Source organism: Myripristis murdjan, chromosome 23 (genome assembly GCF_902150065.1).
Source record: "Myripristis murdjan chromosome 23, fMyrMur1.1, whole genome shotgun sequence".
In the NCBI taxonomy this organism is placed as follows: domain Eukaryota; kingdom Metazoa; phylum Chordata; class Actinopteri; order Holocentriformes; family Holocentridae; genus Myripristis; species Myripristis murdjan.
This window is the reverse complement of record NC_044002.1, coordinates 26,516,492-26,536,884: the sequence shown is the minus strand read 5'-3', so window position 1 is coordinate 26,536,884 and position 20,393 is coordinate 26,516,492. Positions and strand designations below refer to the sequence as shown.

General features: G+C 41.4%; 1 protein-coding gene across 1 annotated transcript; it reads right to left on the bottom strand.

Annotated features, from left to right (window-relative positions):
• Window positions 1-9,214: 9,214 nt before the first annotated feature.
• LOC115355639 (uncharacterized) lies at window positions 9,215-12,484 on the bottom strand. The gene is made up of 5 exons (XM_030046496.1): window positions 12,420-12,484; window positions 11,891-12,069; window positions 11,206-11,522; window positions 10,814-10,941; window positions 9,215-9,923 (listed from the first exon to the last, which is right to left on the bottom strand). Exons 1-5 carry the CDS (start codon window positions 12,482-12,484, stop codon window positions 9,722-9,724), a joined length of 891 nt encoding a protein of 296 aa, XP_029902356.1. The 3' UTR covers window positions 9,215-9,721.
• Between the last annotated feature and the right edge of the window lie 7,909 nt (window positions 12,485-20,393).

Genomic DNA, 20,393 nt, shown 5'->3' with positions numbered 1-20,393 from the left:
CTGGGAACCTCTGAGCTCTGCTGCTGGACTCTGTGGAGGACACACACAGACACACACACACACACCATTAAGGGTGTTGTGCTGTGTCATGATAACTGCTGGCAGAAACTTAAGATGAAAATGTTGCTCTGATTATTGGATGTAATGTTTTGAAAGAGGAAACTCAACAGAGGATGAAGAGTCAAACTCATTTTCTATCTCATGACTGTGAAAATGATATCACCTTGAACCAGTAAAGTGCTGTCCATCTTTGAACTGTATAATTGGATCCATAGACCAGTCACTCCTCATGGACACACAGCTGTGATCAGGGGGGGTCTGGTCTCTCCTGCTGGATCAGGATCAGATGAGATCAGACTTTATTGTCTCTCTTGACAGAAATTTGTCTTTTGAGAGAACACAGTTAACATAGCAGCATACAGCCTCTCCATACACACACAATGTATCCCTGTTCATGTACAATCAAACTACAGTTAACATACAGCAGCCAGTTGGTCAAAAAATTTAATCTGGATAAAAGTAATCGGGATTGGATCAAATCTTGAAAACGGGTTGTTCCAAAGGAAAAAAAAAAACAGATCCTGTAATCAGATTAGACCACGTGACCCACTTTTGGTTTTGGAACAACACAAACTGAAGGTTTGTGTTGTTCCAAACTTTTAGGTAGGATTGGGACACATTTGTTCCAAAAAAGCTGGATTATTCTGATCCCAGGGGAAGGGTGGATTCAGTGTGGATTTCAGGGGCAAAATATAATAAAACTATTATATTAACTATTAAATAACTATTAACTATAAAATTATACTGGTCCAATAATACAACATTTGTATCATGTACTGTATATATACACAATGATTTTTCATTTGCACTTGATTTGTGAAACAATTTCAATGATAAATTAGATAAAGCAGACAGTAGTCTACTTATTAAATCTGTTAGGACAGTGAAGTGAAAAAATAGTGAACATGAAATAATTCATAAAATAACCCTCAGGACATTGAGGTTCTGGGGTACAGAGCTCCGAGCCTCTACACGGCGACTCAGCTGATCCCATAGGTTTTCTATGGGATTCAGGTCTGAGAAAGTGCAGGCCACTCCATTTGAGGTACCCCAGTCTCCAGCAGCCGTTCCCTAATGATACGACCTCGATGAGCTAGAGCATCAAACACCTGATGTGAATTTTGCCGTTAAACTCCTTGTTAGAGAACAGCAACTTGTGCAAAAAAGTACTGAAACACTGAACAGTTGGACACGTGCATTCAAAAGTTTACAGAAGGTCACATTAAGTTCACCTGGAAAGGTTATAATGCAGTTTAGGTTCATCCTGAAATTTCACCCGAAAGCCGAATATCCCTAACTTTTTGTGAGTAGTGTATAGCTTATTTGTTTTTTGTTTTTTTTGTGGGTGGGATGAAAATTAAAAATGAAATATTTTAATTTTTTTAATTGTTTTCTCTGTCATTTCAAATAAAAGTCAGAGTGACCCCATGCTATTCTACCTATTATTCTTCATATAGCTTTGTTAAACCACAAGCCAGTCAATCACTGGTAGACACCGCCCACAAGTTATAAAGCTCCTCCCCTCAGGTCAACAACTCCTTTTCCCTCCACACCAGTGAAACAAAGAAGACCTCATGTGAGTTGTCCATGGACTTTTTCCCTTTTTCTGTTTATTCATTAAATGTATCATGTATTGAAGAGTAACATTGTTTTCTTGTTTAGTACCAAGTATGAATACCTGAGTTAGTTCTACTGGAAGAATAATGTTCCAGTTTGTGGATGCATTAATGATATAAGTCAAATATACTATTTTTATTTTATTATCTGTTTGATATTCAGAATTATAACACTTGTTTTTCTTTCCTTTGAATTCCTGTATAGAAAAAATCATCCACTATATTTGAGTTAAATAAACCACTGAAACGGCATCAAGGATCCTGTGTTTAAATGTGCACACCACATACGATGTTCAGTGAACCACCACCACCATTAGCTTTATAGCTTTTTGAGCTTATATTTTAATATTTAGTCCCATTTTGAGCCTTTTTATCTGGTTTTGGTAATCCTGAAAAGTCTGTATCTGGATCAGAGTAATCCAATCCAATGTCGTTTTGAAAAAGTATTAAAGTAAAATGGATTACGTGATCCTGGAGAGCAAAGAATGGGATTTACAAATCCGGATCACTTTCATACAGATTAAATATTTTGAGTAGTTGGCCCCGTCACACACACATATCCATACACATCAGTACACACTGAAAATACTGCAGGCTCCCACACTAATACTGCACATTCCCCTGTTATCCATTCACTGCAGCAGATATTGCACGGCCTACACCAAGACAGAAACATGAGGAACACACTGAAGGTCTCTGTGTCCTGATCTAAGGACTGTGAAGATGATACTAACAACTCCATCTGTTCTTCATCACCTTTTTCTTTTTCTTTTTTAAATTACCTTTTATCAGTAGAGTGGCGTCCATCTTTGAACTCAATAGGTTTACCCATAGACCGGTCACTCCACATGGACACACAGCTGGGTCCAGGTTCAGGTTCAGGTTCAGGTTCAGGGGGGTCTGGTCTCTCCTGCTGGACTGGGCTTCAACACAACACACACAGAGCTTTTCCTGTGAATAATGCTGCTGTGCTGATTTGCCTGCTGAGCTCTGAGATGGAGAACAGTCATGGACAGTCAGAGATCCTCATCTCACCTCTTAGCTTTGGTCTGGCTGTCATGTTCCCCAGACAGAGAGCTTTCAGAGGCAGGGAGCCCCTCCTCTCTCTCCTCACACACATCCATAGCCGAGCCGACACCTTGACACAAACACAGCGGCTCATTCATGACAACAAGCTTTCCATGACAGGATGTGTGCTGTCTTCCTGTCAGCACCATGTTATCATTCTCATTATTTTACCTTAAAACTATTGATTTTGATGTGATTTTAATTTTAATTCATTCAAGTGTCCTGAATTGTAATAATCCCCAGCCATTTAAAAAAAAAAGAAAAAAAAAAGATTATATATATATATATATATATATATATATATATACACATACATTTAACATTCAATACAGGACAGATTCAAACACATTTAAACATTAATGTGGTATTGCTTACCTTGTTTCCTCTCTACAAAACAAGAACATAAACTGTTATTACAAACCAAAAAGCCCTAATATCCTAATAAAGCTCATAACAAACTACAGTCAGTGTGTTGTGCAACATCAAATTTTAACACACACTATTTTAACTTGCAGTTTTGAATATGCCAGCCATTTTAGAGGTTTGTGATTGGCTGTTGGTGTTGATATTAGGAGTCGCCTGTCCCGATTCCCTTCACTTCTCCTTTTTTCTCTCTCTCCCTCTCCTCACTTCCCTTCCTGAGAGAAGAAAAGTGGTAATGAGGAGGAAGTGAGAGCGTCGCAGTTACTTCTTCATTTAGTTTTAAAGTCCGGAAACATCAGAGCGATATCAAATATTTTATCATAAAATACAGAAATAAACAAGCGACCTGTTTCGGAATAAGCTGAACGCTTTCAGGTGTGAACGGTGTCGAGACTTTAAACGGTTCAAAAGTGTCAGAGAGCAGCTTTTAGGCGGAAGAATTCAATAAACGGTCCAAATCAAGTGAGAAGCCCAGAAGAGTGGGAGTGTGTTTGCTCGGCTGAAGCAACACACTAATGAGCAGCGAGCAGATGAAGCGGCTCGTCAGTGAGCCTTCAGTCCAACAGGATGACGGACTTGTCCTGACCTGCAGTGACTTGCTGAGTCCAGCTGCTTCACAGCAGCAAAACGCCAGTCTGACTGCACTCGTGTTCACACTCAGGTTCACACAGCTCCGATTCAACACTCCACTTCCTGTTCACACACACTCACACACCTGTCACCGACAGAGGAGACTCACAGCTTCTGTTTTAGGCTACAGTCTAATAGTTTACAGCAAAATGGAGAATCTGAAGTCTTACCGGGGACGCTGATGGCGGAGTCAAAGGACAAATGTCTGGTTTCACTTTCAGCGGGAGGCTCTGCCTGTCGGTGACGGAGCTTTACCGCCACCTGCTGCACAGAAATAGAACTCAGTCTCAGTCTCTATTTATTTTTCTTACGGGTTTGATCTCGATGTTTATGAAAATGGGATCATCTGGATCTTCATCATCGCCTTCTCAGCACAGCAGAGGTCTTCTCTTGCAAAGTGCGTGAACTCTTCTTCACTGGTTTCACACAGTTTTCACAGCCTTTTTCAAAACAGTGAACACAGATCTCTCAGAAAGAGCCAGAACTCTCCTGGATTAACTGCGTCACACAGAAGGAAAACCTAGATTGACAACTGACAGAAAATGACTGGCATGAGTGTGACTCTGCAACGTGAGACTGTGTCAAACACCTGTGCACAATTCATGAGGACATTTCCACCTAAACGTTTCCTTTGATTGATTTTAATTAGACTTTAATTCGTTCTGCATTTCTGAATTTGAAAGATATGGAAAAAAGAATGACATGAAAAATCTGATGCTCGACAAAAAAAAAGAAATCAGTATGTCTGATTTGAGGTGAATTTTTTCATTGAAAGAACTGACAGAAAATGACTCGCATGAGTGTGACTCTGCAATGAGAGACAGTAAGGAAAAAAAGTGAGGAAACATACATTTTCTGCAGAGAGTGTTCTAGCAGACATCCCATAATAGAACAACAACAAATGTACAAACATCAACATAAACACGCAGCCCCCCAAGCGCGTGAGCCACTATATAAATCCAGTCAGAGCAAAATGTGCAGCGGGTCCCATTCCCATGTGGAGGAGCATTTTAGAGACGGGGGGAAGTGGCGGCGCAGACTCTGAGCTGCTGAGCTGAAGCCGCATTGTTGAAATAATAATGGAGCCAAAACTATTCCATCAGCACATTTCAGCTGAAACAGACAGAAGCCAAGTCCAAAGTCACATCAAAGTCCGCTCAGTGTCTCCGCCACATTCCCACCTCCGGAGCGCAGAGGAGAGGCTCGGACTGTGTGGCAGCTCCCTGATGAGATTATCATCACCAAGAAATCCCAAATTACAGCAGATAGCAGAAAAAAAATGCACAACAGAGAGACTATAGTTTTTAAAAATAATATTCTGCTAATACTGAGCACACACACACACACACACACACACACACACACACACACACACACACACACACACACACACACACACACACACACACACACACACACACACTGTCTTGTTCAGTTATCTGCACATATGTATTTTGTAAAAAAACGTCTGAACAGCAGAGGCAGTGTTAGCGCTCCACCTACTGCTCCACCTACTGGTAACACAATTACTGTGGCATAAGACATGACAGTGGCATTTTTTAAAATGTTAATTTAAAAAATATCAGTCATGCAAAATTCCTACAATGATTATGCTGTGCTATATGTTTTTTTTTGTTTTTTTTTTTACAATATGCTTTTTTCATCCCCATGACCCAAACTCCCTAATCCAATTAATGACTCCATACACACACACACACACACACACACACACACCCCTTCCTCTTACTCTAATTAACTTCCAAAACAAACCAAAATATTTATAACAATGAATTTGTACTTTTTTTTTTTTTTTTTTTTTTTTTTTTTTTTTTAACTTATTCATGCTGTGGCATCTGTTAATCTTAAATGATATTGCTTTTTTAAACCATTTTAATGATTGTTTTAATCTTAACTAACTTTGTCTTGAACATTAATTTTATTGCAATTAATTCTCTTTTTAAATTGATTACATGCAGAAACAAATACCAAGTTTCCACAACATTTCAGAGGTTTTTTAGCCGTCCGTGTACAACAGCACTGGATGGAACAACATCTTCAGCAAGCTCATCAGGCAATGCTGACGCAACCGGAGGCTCACTAGAATCAGCACGGGACAGCGCCACGACCGAGAGGCCCTGATCGGTGGTTTCAGCACTGGACAGCGCAACGACCCAGCGGCCCTGATCTGTGGTTTCAGCACTGGACAGCGCCCCGGCAGCCTTGACCTCTGCTCTGACAGAAGAGGGAAAACAAGCGGCCCTCTCCAGGTACGGCTTCAGCATGTTAATATGACACAGTCTACATTGTCGCCTGCGTTTTGGAATGGTGACAATGTAGTCTCGGTCACTGACTTTCTCCTTGACTACATAGGGACCACATAGGCATTCACAAGCACTTTACCTCCAGCCAAATCATTGCCAAGGATGAAAGATACACCTTCTATGGGGAACTGTGAACGAACTCCTACAACTACCCGCCCCTTAACCAAATCTGAGTCAAGGTGGATAGCATGCAAAGGTGCCCCCACAAACTGCATACCAAACCCTCGCACCAAAACGTCAGAGTTGACAAAAGACGTCTCCGATAGTGGCAACACATCCTCCAGGATGACTGACTGTGAGGTTGCAGTGTCCCTCAAGGTGGTGACAGGAACTTTGGGACCCTCATCTGTTAGAGAAACACAGCCTTTCATGATAAAAGAAAAGTACACATCATCAGGCTTGGATAAAATGGGCTGGCTGGACAAAGGTTCAGTTTTCACCAGATTAACTGGCTTTGTTCTGTTTGTTCAGGGCAAAACAGTTATTTATGGTGTGACCATGCTTTTTACAGTAAAAGCAAACAGGTTTTTCTTTCGCCCCCACACCATCCTTACTACCAAGCTTCACCTCTCCATCCAAGCTCGGCTTAAACGACACCACAGGAGGTTTAGCAACAGGAACATTGCACTCTGGAAAAGAATGAGACCTTTCAAATGTATCTCTGTGAGTGAGGATGTACTCATCCGCAACACACACTGGAGAAGCAAAAGCCAAACACTTTTAGGCAATTTCAAAGTAGTTGTGGCACGACAAACAAGACAAAATATTTATCAACATCTTTGTCACTAAATGGAGGAGTAATTCGAATACATTTATTCACGTCAAATTCGCAAGATTGAGGTCCAGACTCAGCGGGTGGGGAAGGCGGTCTCAATTCAATCCCCATTACCCAAAGCTGCCTTTTTTTTCCTCCTCCATTTTACACAACTCCAACTCGTTACTGAGTTCTTTCTCTTTATGTCTAGACGACGCATTTAAATTCCCAATTCTTTAAGTCTAAGCATTTCATCCAGACTTTGCACCCCAGTGGCTACAACAGGTGACTTTGATTCTGTCGCACTGGGACCACACGGCAAAACCCCTTTATCAAACAACGTGGAGCATAACTCAGATTTTATCGCATGCTTCCTCGAAACTTTAGACACAGCGACACCATCATGATCAGCAATAGCCAGCAGGTTCTCCTTTGTGTAGTGACGGAGTTGATAAAGGCAGAGTTGCCCCACAAAATCCTCAAGATCCAACTCCATTTTCAGTCTGATACAACCCGAACAAGACACGGCCTCAAAATAACCCAGCACAAAATACGTGCGTGAAACTATTCAAAAACTCACAACACAGTAGTCATTATGACAAGAGCGAACGACACAAAGTGCCAAAGCAACAAACCAGTGTTGAACTACGCGGCAGTTAACACATGGAAAGTTACTATGACACAGTTAGCAATAACAAGTAACTGTGCTGAAACATAAACGCACGTTACAAACTGAGGCAAAAATCAAAACCATCAGCAACCGCACTCTGCATTCAAAACAAGCCTACACAGCAACGTCAATGCGGAAACAATAGACGAGCCCCCAATATGTTAATTAACCTGTGTGTTTGTGTATTAACAGTAGTAGCAGTAGTAGAAGAGGTAGTAGTACCATTGTATGTGTGTAGTAGTAGTAGCAATAGCAGAAGTAATAGTACCTGTGTGTTTGTGTCGTAGAAAAAGTAATAGTAATAGTGGTAGTAGTAGTAGTACTTGTGTGTTTGTGTAGAGGCAGTAGTAGTAATAGTAACTGTCAATTTATGTAGTAACAGTAGTAGCTGGTAGTAGTAGTGGTTGTAGTACCCGTGTATGTGTGTAGTAGCCTCTTTTCCTCAGTTGAGCCGTTGTTTTTACTTAAGTTGTCCACAAGAGGGCAGCAGGTACAACTTTATACATACTGCATATACTTTTTAAATTTGTACGGCATTTTAGTTTATTTATTGATTTATTTTATTAGTGGTAGTAGCAGCTGTTGGTTGTGTAGTAAAAGTATCAGCAGTAGTAGTAGTAGTACCGGTGTTTTTGAGTAGTCGCTTCATCAGCAGTAGTAGATGTGCTAGGAGTAGTAGTACCTGTGTGGTTGTGTAGTAGCAGTAGTAGTATTAGTAGTAGTAATAGTACCTGTGTATGTGTAGTAACAGTAGTAGCAGTAGTAGTAGTGGTTGTAGTACCTGTATATGTGTGTACTGTCCCCTTTTCCTCAGTCGAGCCATTGTTTTTACTCAATTTGTCCACAAGAGGGCAGCAGGTACAACTTTATACATAATGCACTAATGCACTTTTTTTTTTTTGTAAGGCACCTTATTTTATTTATTTCGTTATATTAGTTGTGGTATTAGGACCTTTGTGTTTGTGTAGTAGCAGTAGTAGTAGTAGTAATAGTAATAGTGGTAGTAGTAGTGGTAGTACCACCTTTGTGTTTGTGTTGTAATGCTGGTAGTAGTAGCAGTGTTGATAGTAGTGGTAGTGGTACAAGTGTATTTGTTTAGTACCAGCAGTAGTAGTAGTAGTACCAATTTGTTTCTGCAGTAGTAGAAGTGGAAATAGTAATAGTAGTAGTAGTGGTAGTAGTACCTGTGTGTTTGTGTAGAAGTAGTAGTAGTAGTAGTAGTAGTAGTAGTAGTGGTAGTAGTACCAGTGTGTTTTTATAGAAGCAGTAGTAGTATTAGTAATAGTAGTAGCAGTAGTAGTAACTGTGTTTGTGCAGTAGCAGTAGTAGTAGTAGTAGCAGTAACAGTAGTAGTAGTAAAAGTACCGGTATGTTTGTGTAGTAGCAGTAGTAGTAGTGGTAGGAGTGGGAGAAGTACCTGTGTGTTTCTGTTGTAGTAGCAGTAGTAGTAGTAGTAGTAGTAGTAGTGGTTGTAGTACCTGTGTGTTTGTGTAGTAGTATTAGTATTATTACCTTTAAATAAATTTATGAGAAAAAAACTCATAAATCTGCAGATTATAAAGTCACAAATTTATTAACAAAAACACTTCAATATTCTCTGAGATTAAATTTGTAAATTTATGAGATTTATTAAGATTTATTTATAAATTTATGGTCACATGAGATTTTTAAAATCTCTTTAAAATCTTTAAAATATTATTTTAAAAAAATTGTAGTCGTGCATAATTCCTAAAATAATGAGCCTATACTATAATAGGTTCAGTACAAAAATGTAAATTTATGTTTGATCAGCACATTTTATATTCAACAAAATATCCAGCTGCACCTCTGCATACAAGATTATTTTTTATACCAACTATTTTTTCTGGCCAGGGTGGAACTTGGCTGAAAAATTATTATCAAAGTGGGAATATTATTGAAAAAGGTTAGAGAACCACTGATGCAGAAAACACAATAATTAATAATAATCCACTGATCTGTGAGGAATGAAGAAATGTGAGCAAAGATCACATGACACTGCAGATTGCTGTGGGGAAACAAAGAAGCAGCAGCTGGATTTTATTATGCCAGTGACATTAAAGGGTTAATCTCAAACTGTCATCAGATTATGTCTGAACGTATCAGCCACATCTACAAGCCTGTTTTTTTTTCTTTTGACTCTTCATTAATTTGTTTTGTATCACATCAACATCCTCTCTCTCTTCCTCTCTTTCTTCCCGTGCACATTTTGAAACTTCATCTTCTCTCCCATTGGCCCGTGCCGTCCGTCTCCTCCTCCGATTGGTCGCTTCAGCTGCCAGTCATACCTATCCTCCAAGAGTGCGTTGTTTCTGGCGGAATAGCTGACCTGGGACCAGGTAATGACGTTGCCACGGTAAGGGCTGGAGACACACACACACACGCACGCACGCACGCACGCACGCACGCACGCACGCACGCACGCACGCACACACACACACACACACACCAGTAAACATACATTAACAGACACACACACATTTGTTTGCAATGTTAACTAAAAAAAAACCTTAAAGTCTCCATCCAGTCATTTATTAAGCCCCTAAAATAATCTGAAACAATCTGCCATCATCAGTATCACGCATTTACAAGTTAACCCTGACTTTAGCCTAACCCCAAATTTAACCTAATCCTAATCCTAACCTTAACCTAAACCTGATCCTGGCATTAACCTAATGCTAATCCTAACCTTAACCTGATCCCAATCCTAACCGTAACGCAATCCTAATCCTAACTTTAATATAATCCTAATCCTAACTTTAACCTGATCCTAATCCTTACTTTAGCCTGATCCCAATCCTAACCATAACCTGATCCCAATCCTAACCTTAATGTTATCCTAATCCTAATTTTAATATAATCCTAATCCTAACTTTAACGTGATCCTAATCCTTACTTTAGCCTGATCCCAATCCTAACCATAACCTGATCCCAATCCTAACCTTAATGTTATCCTAATCCTAATTTTAATATAATCCTAATCCTAATTTTAATTTGATACCAATTCTAACCTTAACCTATTCCTAATTCCAATCCTAACTTTAATCTAATTTTAACTTAAACCTAATCCTTACTTTAACCCAATCCTAATCCTAACTTTAACCTAATCCCAATCTTAATTTTAACCTAATCCGAATCCTAATCCTAACCCTAACCATAACCTTAATCTGATCCTAAACGTAACCTTAACCACTGACACACACACACACGCACACACACACACACACACACACACACACACACAGGGTCGTACCTGAAGTCACCGTTGTTCATGTAGCTGAAGATCTCTGTGTAGGGGAGCGGGAAGTCCCAAACCTGGACGTCAGTCACCTGACCATCGAAACCTGAGATGTCAATCACAGGAGCACCTGTCCACACATACTGAACACACACACACACACACACACACACACACACACATACACACGCAAACACACACAGCTTCAGAGTTGCTGTAAGGTTTATTTTTACACTTTGACAGAGCCAGGCTAACGGCTCCCATAGACTTCTAGTCTTTGTGCTAAGCTAACAGGAAATGCTACCCAGAGGAACTGAACCAGTGGACGTCCAGAGGTGGAAATGGTGTCCAACATCTGGTCTCAGTCTGGGGAAAGGAAAAGGGGGATATTTTTGCTTTGTCCTCACCTCCCATGGCAGCCTCTTCCTGATGCTGATGAACCCGTTTTTGAATACCTGGGCCACACCCCTCCTCGTATCCACGGTAACGCAGACTCTGGTCCAGAAGTCCGGTGTGATACGGGACCAAAGAGGCTTGAAGGAGGAGAAGGAAAGTCTGTTCCTTTGGCTTTGAAACCAGTTTTGGGGGCTGTAGCTGCCGCCAAACGCCAAGACGTAGCTCCGCCCACCGCTCAGCTCCAGGTGAGAGCGGCTGGACGGACTGAGGGCGAAGACACGCTGGTAGTCGCTCAGCTCGGCGAAGTAACGCAGACACACGGACACACCTGCAGGGGTCAGTGTTAACACGGGGAGGGAAGGGTTCATGATCACACAGCAAAATGAAACTTCCAGGCACATTCATCTACTGGAAAGTTCTTGGAGCCAGCAGAGTTTGTTTCCTATGAACCTTTATGACTAAAATGTCATCTACAGGCTCAGTGGATGAGATTCAACTTGGCTGGTAAAAGTTGCATGTTGGGTAATTTGACTAATTAGCATAATGAGATAATTAACCACCAAAAATTTGAAATGACTATAATTTAGCTTCTAGTTGACTTGGAAAGGTGATCTAAGAGTCTAAATCCATGTTGGTGACGTACCAGAAATAAAAAAATAAAATAAAAATGCAGTAATGTGAAGCCTCCAGACTGACCGCGGGAGGGAGACGCTGTTGTCCAGGCAGGGGACGGGGAGGAGGAGGTGATGCTGGGGGTGGTAGTAGGAGCAATGGTGGGGTTCGTGGCGTCCGCAGGGGGAGAGGGGGGGCGGGGAGAAGGAGGGAGGGTAGAGAGTGACTCCCCCGCCGTCCCTCGACAGGGTGAACATCTTCCCCTTTAAATTGCACCCTGCAGAGCCTGAAGACGGGGAAGTGAAACAGAGAAGAAGAAAAACAGACACAAACAAAGAGAAGCCACTTGCATTTCATGTTGCTTCGTTTTACAAGGAGATCCTGCTGATTCCTGCTGATTCTGACTGAATCCCACAAGAGCAGAAAAACTAGTTTCACTGTTAATTTGTGATTTCATAAGTTGTTGCTTTTGTTTTTGTTTTTTGTTTTTTTTTTTTCTCGAATTTACACTTCGATCTATAAAACACATTTTGTAGCCTTTACCTTTGGTGTTGAATTGTGTGTGTGTGTGTGTGTGTGTGTGTGTGTGTGTGTGTGTGTGTGTGTGGCCTACCTGTCGTCCTCGGCCATTTGGTAGTAGTTGTCTTCGGCCATTCGGTAGTAGTTGTCTTCAGCCATTCGGTAGTAGTTGTCCTTGGCCGTTCAGTTGTAGTAAGATCAGCGGCACTCGTTACCATGCCAACCGCTACCATCAGCGCCATGGCAACGTGAAGCTGCTGTGCCTTCATCTTCATCCTCATCCTCAGCTGGTGGAGCTGAAAGTCCGTCTCCCTGCCTCTCCGCTCTGCACGCTGTCTCTTCTTCTGCTGTCACTTCTTGGTTCAGACGCCAGCAGCTGCTTCAGTTTCGTTTCTGCTCCCCAAAAGAGGCCACGCCCCCTTCTGCTCCCCCCCGCCCCGCTATGAGAGGGTGTGAAGGCTGATGAGGAGACGTTAGATTATGAAAATAATCGCTGAAGGTTGAGGAAGATCCACCACAAATTAACTTCTGCCAGATGAGACTGCACTCCTCCCCAAACCAGCACTTTTTTTGATTATTAATAATAAATAAGGAGCCACAAGCTGATGTTCACAATTCTTTGATTCATTTTATTGTGAAAAACACAAAATGTTTCTGGCAGTTCTCCCGATGTCAATCAAACTCTTCTGCAAGTGTCGACTGAATGTTTACAGCTGTTGCCATGGTGACGGGAACCACGAGGCCAACGCCAGTTCTACACACACAATAGTATATATCACAATATAATTCCACTGAAAGTTAAAAAATGTAGAGTTACTGCCCAGACCAACATTAACTGACAAGGAACAGATCATATCCAAGCAATTAAAATACTAACCCTATTATTATTATTATTATTATTATTATACATTATTATTATACATTATAAAAATGTCTGTGTTCTTGTACTTGTGTGATGTTAGAAGCATTTCTCCACACAGAAGGCGACTCTCACTCCATCTGACACAGAGACACTGAGCAGTCATACCAAACCCCAAAGCCCGGGTACAGAGGCTCAGTGAATGTAGAGGTGAAGGTGTGGAGGTGGATCAGTGTGTCAGAGGAGACGCTGTAGAAGGACAGAGAGCCAGCAGACCAGTCCAGATACACTGCCACTCTGTTAGAGGAGGAGGGGACATGGATGTCTGTTTTGATCTTGTTGTGGCTGACAAAGAAATTTCCATCATAACAGCTCAGACTCCAGGAGTTTTTGTTCCCTCCAAGCCTGCTGTCATCACCACCACCTTTCCTTTTGATTCCTCTGTAAGTCACTGCGATATTAACCAATCCTCTCCTCTCGACCTCCCAGTAACAGCGACCAGTCAGACCATCTCTACACAGGATCTGTTCCCAGTAGTCAAACCTGTCTGGGTCATCAGGATATGGCTGCTGCTCCTCTCTCACTGATGTCGCCTTCCTGTTGTCCTCAGACAGGACGAGGTTTCTGCTTGCTGTGTTTGTGTCCAGTTTGAGTTCACAGGAATCTGATGGAGAGAACAAGACACAAAACACCAGCAGATTTTTATCTAACACACCTGTTGTCTTTATTATCTGTTGCTTTATTAACAGTTTCAAGTAAATTGTTTAACACGTTCATGATGCCAGAGCTGTTTATATGGAAAGCAAAAGGTTTTTATGGTAAATCATTTTTGTTTTGTGTTTTTATGCCTGTTTTTTTTTTTTTTTTCAATTATTTTAATTTCAGTTCTTTTAATTATGCACTTTGTAGGTTATGTTTTATGTTTTATCTTATTATATCTTGCTATATAAAGAAAAACTTTGAAGCCTTGTTTTGAAAAATGCTAAATAATTACAATATTAATTGTAATCATGGTAATAATTGTTGTTATTATTGTTATTACTATTATTAGTATTAGCATTATTGGCATTATTCTTGTTATTGTATTGCAATTTTTTTTATTATCATTATTATTACAGTTTTGTAGCAGACACATAGTAGAACTGTGGTCATAATTCATTATAACTGGCCTGTCATTGGTTGTAACGTTCAACATGTTCAGTTCTGTTTTGTGCCTTCCTGTGTTACTCGTTCACTTTAAGAGCTAAGTGTGTTGCCATAGTAACGGCTAACTCCTTGTGACGGTATAAAAGCAGTTTTTGGTGCGTGTTACGGTGCCATGTTACTGAGCAGCAACATGTGTTAGCACTGCAACAAATAACATGCCAGTTGGCCAAGTCAAGCAGAGAAGTTGTCTGCCTCTGTTTCCACACAACATCCACGCTGGAAACACACAACTTCCACATGTTAGATGTTTCATTACATTATATAACCTATATTTTTAATATAGGTTATATATTTTAGACACTAATGGTCTGCTCTCCAGATACCAGTCAGACTTTAGAAAGAATCACAGCACTATTACTGCCACTCTCAAGGTTGTCAATGATGTCATTGAGGCTCTGGATTGCAGGAAATATTGTGCAGCTCTGTTTATAGACTTATCCAAAGCCTTTGATACAGTTGACCATGTCATTTTATCAAAGTGTCTTCACAAGATCGGGTTATCTGGGCAGGCTGTTAAGTGGTTCTCCAATTACCTGACTGGTAGATCTCAGTGTGTCCAGTCGACTGGTTTTTCATCCTCTTTCCTCCCTGTACTTAAGGGGGTACCCCAGGGGTCTGTGCTGGGACCTCTACTTTTCTCCATTTATGTAAATGATCTTTGTAATAACCTGTCAAATACTGCTCACCATTTTTATGCTGATGATATGGTCATTTACTGCTCATCCCCTTGTGTTGTGCAAACTATGGAGTTCTTGCAATCTGCCTTTGATATTGTTCAGTCTCACCTTATTCAGCTTAGGCTTGTGTTAAATTCTGACAAATCAAAGTATATGATTTTCTCAAATGGGAAAAGACTTCTAACAGATCTCCCCAAACTACTGACTGCAGTTGGGATTGAAATCGCAAGGGTCACCTCCTACAAGTATTTAGGTATTACAGTGGATGAGAACCTAGCATTTAAGTCACACATAGATAAACTTGTTTCAAAACTGAAGCTTAAACTCAGTTTCTTTTTTAGAAACAGGTCCTGTTTCTCACTTAAGGTTAGGAGTCACCTGATCTTGACTACTTTCCTCCTTCTACTGGATTATGGTGATTTACTTTACCTGCATGCAGCTGATCAGTATCTCAGAAAGCTGGATACTTTGTTCAATTCTGCCTTACGCTTTGTCACCAGATGTGGCAATCGAGTGCACCACTGCACTCTTTATGCCACTGCAAATTGTCCATCTCTTTCCATACGCAGATTCACACGGTGGCTTTCTCTTTTGCACAAACCTCTGATTGGGCTGGTACCCACTTATTTAAGTGTATTTTTGTGCATCAAGCAGGACCAGCATGCCCTTCGATCCAAAGATACCCTTCAGCTGGTTGTCCCCAGAGTGAGGACCGAATTAGGTAAAAGAGCTTTTAGTTATGCTGGTCCTTCTGCATGGAACGAGCTACAAAAGGACCTCAAACTACCCGGACTAGTCTCGCTAGGAGAATTTAAAAAGATTTTAAAAGACTACGAAACCAGTACTCTTGGTAAATGCAACTGTGTCTGAAATTTGCATAGAATTTGAACTTTGTTGTGAATGTTATGTTGTGTTTTTTTACCTGTTGGAATGTTTTTTTATGTTGTAACTCTGTCTTTGCTGCCTTGCTTGGCCAGATCGCTCTTGTAAAAGAGGCTTTAATCTCAATTATGCTTATCTGGTTAAATAAAGGATTTGAATTTGACATGGATACCACTTAGTTAGGATGATACAAGCATGGACATTTTTACTTTGTGGATGTCAGTTGTGATCAAATAAATAAAAATCAATTGATAAAAACTAAACAGCCAAATGAAGATCAGGGAATAAAGATGGTGTTTGTTCTCGTGCAGCAACTAAATGATTTTTGGTTCAACATTAAAAGCAGCTGAGAACAAACAGCAGAAGCTGCAGCTGCACCATCTAAACAGCTGAATGTTTACTGCTTTGCGTTCAGGAATCAAACTAAATCCACACTTACACTTCCTCAGGCCTGGTTTCAACCTCTTCTCTCCACCATGGTCCACCCTGGAGGAAGAAACAGAGTCAGAGCAGCAGATTCTCTTTGAGGATGGAAACATGGGCAGTAAATAACCTTCCCTATGAAGGATTTAGCAGAGCACGTCACTCATATCCACCATTCAACATGAAACAATATTCCTCAGGCCTCTAGAAGACATTGTGTGTGTCTCTCCATACCTGAGAGCCTCCAGTCTCCAGGTTGGATCCTCCAGTCCAGCAGAGAGCAGCTTCACTCCTGAGTCTCCTGGATGATTGTAGCTCAGGTCCAGCTCTCTCAGATGGGAGGGGTTGGAGCTCAGAGCTGAGGCCAGAGCAGCACAGCCTTCCTGTGTGACCAGACAGCCTGACAGCCTGCACATGGACACACACACACACACTGGTTAAAAATGTCCCACATTCAGTTCCTTTGTAGTTTGATGCATTGTTGAGTGTTTCTTTGAACCATTTTTATCATTCAGTTTTCCAGGTGTTCACTGAATATTTTTTTTTATTACCACAAAAACAGTTCTTGTAGTTTGCAGACATGGATCAGCAGTGACTCATATGGAGTCATCTGAAATATTTGATCACTCATTCACAGAACACACACTTTGAATCCTTTATTTATTTTTCTTTTTTAGGTATTTCCACACAAACTCAGCGGGCAGATATTGTGTTGTGTTTGCATAATTTCAATGTCCGAACCTACAACAGATGAATTTGGTGGCCCGACAGGAAATTAGCATACTAACTGTGGTAACAGTAATGGGGCAATCCCACAAGGTCAGAAATGTAGGCCTACTGTCGAAAACATCACATCATTGTTTTTAATTGCAAGAAGCTTAGTGTGTTTCACCGGTGCACACACACAACGTTGCACTCGTTTTAAAGAAGTCAACTGTGGGATTATAATTTTTTCTAAATATAGGCCTGTTCCAATATATTCTACATGTTGAAAAAAATGTTTTTTTTTTTTTTTTTTTTTTTTTTCCTGTTTTCCAGTTAATATATTTCTTGAGAAACAGGAAATGGTTTGGATGGCCAGTTCACAGGAATTATGTTTTCCAAGATTTAATCAGTGGCGGTTCTAGACCAATTTTACTGAAGGGGCCTGGCTGGGGCCAGAGGTTTTGTCAGAGGGGCACATTCAACCCGGGGCAAAAAAAGACAAAGATTCAAAATTATATCTGATTTTTTCCCCCCATAAAACTAGTGATTACCCATTGTAACCAAATTTAATGGTTCAAAATATCACATTTGAGACACAAGTACACTATATTACCAAAAGTATTCGCTCACCTGCCTTTACTCATACTATGAACTGAAGTGCCATCCCATTCCTAACCCATAGAGTTCAATATGATGTCGGTCCACCTTTTGCAGCTATTACAGCTTCAAATCTTCTGGGAAGACTGTCCACAAGGTTGAGGAGAGTGTTTATAGGAATTTTTGACCATTCTTCCAAAAGCGCATTGGTGAGGTCACACACTGATGTTGGTCGAGAAGGCCTGGCTCTCAGTCTCCGCTCTAATTCATCCCAAAGGTGTTCTATCGGGTTCAGGTCAGGAGTCTTTGTGCAGGCCAGTCAAGTTCATCCACACCAGACTCTGTCATCCATGTCTTTATGGACCTTGCTTTGTGCACTGGTGCACAGTCATGTTGGAAGAGGAAGGGGCCCGCTCCAAACTGTTCCCACAAGGTTGGGAGCATGGAATTGTCCAAAATGTTTTGGTATCCTGAAGCATTCAAAGTTCCTTTCACTGGAACTAAGGGGCCAAGCCCAGCTCCTGAAAAACAACCCCACACCATAATTCCTCCTCCACCAAATTTCACAGTCGGCACAATGCAGTCTGAAATGTACCATTCTCCTGGCAACCTCCAAACCCAGACTCGTCCATCAGATTGCCAGATGGAAAAGCGTGATTCATCACTCCAGAGAACGCGTCTCCACTGCTCTAGAGGCCAGTGGCGGCGTGCTTTACACCATTGCATCCGACGCTTTGCATTGCACTTGGTGATGTGTGGCTTGGCTGCAGCTGCTCGGCCATGGAAACCCATTCCATGAAGCTCTCTGCGTACTGTACTTGGGCTAATCTGAAGGTCACATGAAGTTTGTAGCTCTGTAGCAATTGACTGTGCAGAAAGTCGGCGACCTCTTTGCACTATGCGCTTCAGCATCCGCTGACCCCTCTCCGTCACTTTACGTGGCCTACCACTTCGTGGCTGAGTTGCTGTTGTTCCCAAACGCTTCCATTTTGTTATAATAGAGCTGACAGTTGACTGTGGAATATTTAGGAGCGAGGAAATTTCACAACTGGATTTGTTGCACAGGTGGCATCCTATGACAGTTCCACGCTGGAATTCACTGAGCTCCTGAGAGCGGCCCATTCTTTCACAAATGTCTTGTTTCACAGTCTGCATGCCTGAGTGCTTGATTTTATACACCTGTGGCCAGGCCAAGTGATTAGGACACCTGATTCTGATCATTTGAATGGGTGAGCGAATACTTTTGGTAATATAGTGTATATGAGACAGAAACAGTGGAGACATCCTTTTTTTCAGTGTAACCTTAGTACAGACAAACTCCTCACTTAGTACAAAGTCCTGCTTCTAAAATCTTTATCAGGCAGTTTCATCAACATCATCATCACATCTTCATTACACCACTGTCTTCTTATCATCTTCATCAATAAATCATCATCATATTTACACTCTAAAAGCTTATTCTTACCTTGTAACAATAAAATATTGGTCGTGGTAGTCACTTCTTGCTTCTGACTGCCTCTCGTCGGGTGGTTGGTAACTTTTCGAGCTCTCCGTTTTCACCGTAGATCAACAAAACTGACTGCCGTTTCCAGGTGCAACGCTCGAAAGCGGCTTTCACAAAGCACACGCACGGCGCAGACCTCGGCCGGCGCAGCCATTCATTGTGTATGTGATCGCGGAGCGCACCGGTCTGCGTTTATTTTTAGAAATCTAGATGATTGACATCATGAGATATGCACTATTGCAAAGACAATGCAGTATAGTCGTACATTTATTATAAAATTTCATGTGAAGTCACACACACAACAGGTAACAGGTGAAATCATATGAAATGAGAAAAAATACAGCCTCAGTTCATGTAACATAATTTATTAAGAAGCATTAGTTCAGCTAATCCATAAATTAAAGAATGTATTTGCCTCTTTACACGGTGCATCTGAAGCTGCTGCAGTCCGCCTGAGAAAAATTGCGCCAGAACGGAAAACTACTTCCTAGCGTCTGTTTCAGTCGCGTAGCAATCAGCGCCACATACGTGCACGCCGTGCATGCGTGCGCCCTACTCTACACGCGTGTGCACGCTGCTCTGCGCCGTCATAGATCTATGTGCGCTGTACCCAGAGCAGAGCGCGGCCCAAACCGCGCGCTATGTGAAAGCCGCATCACAATGTATAATCTTTGTTCGGAGGGGGGGCCACAACGAGGTCCAGACTCAGTGTTACGGGGGCACTGGCCCCTGCTGGCCCCTCCCCAGAACCGCCAGTGGATTTAATCTTAGTTTTGAGCAGATTGTGAAATCCTTACCTGAGAGCCTCCAGTCTACAGTGTGGACTCTCCAGTCCAGCAGAGAGACGCTTCACTCCTGAATCCTGCAGCTGGTTGTTACTCAGGTCCAGCTCTCTCAGACTAGAGGACTGGGAGCTGAGAACTGAGGCCAGAGCTGTACAGCTTCTCTCTGACAGATTACAGCCACTCAGCCTGAGGAGGAATTAGTGAAGAAAAAGTAAATTTGAAAACGGAAACTTTTTTTCTTGTGTAATAAAGTTTACCTATAGTTCACCAAAGTTAAAATAGGAAATATTTCAAATTCTAAATGAAATTACACAGATTTCTTGGAGGCTTTGACCACTGGCAGCAGCCTCAGAAGAGCCTCCTCTGAAGCAGAGTATTTCTTCAGGTCAAACACGTCCAGATCTTCTTCTGATGACAGTAAGATGAAGCC

Excerpts from the sequence above, each read along its gene's own strand:
- LOC115355639 (XM_030046496.1), bottom strand. The coding sequence starts at position 12,484 with ATGGCTGAAGACAACTACTACCGAATGGCCGAAGACAACTACTACCAA. Across the intron at positions 12,070-12,419 it reads CAAATGGCCGAGGACGACAG|GGGAAGATGTTCACCCTGTC; the intron begins GTAGGCCACACA and ends TGCAATTTAAAG. Across the intron at positions 11,523-11,890 it reads AACAGCGTCTCCCTCCCGCG|GTGTGTCCGTGTGTCTGCGT; the intron begins GTCAGTCTGGAG and ends TGACCCCTGCAG.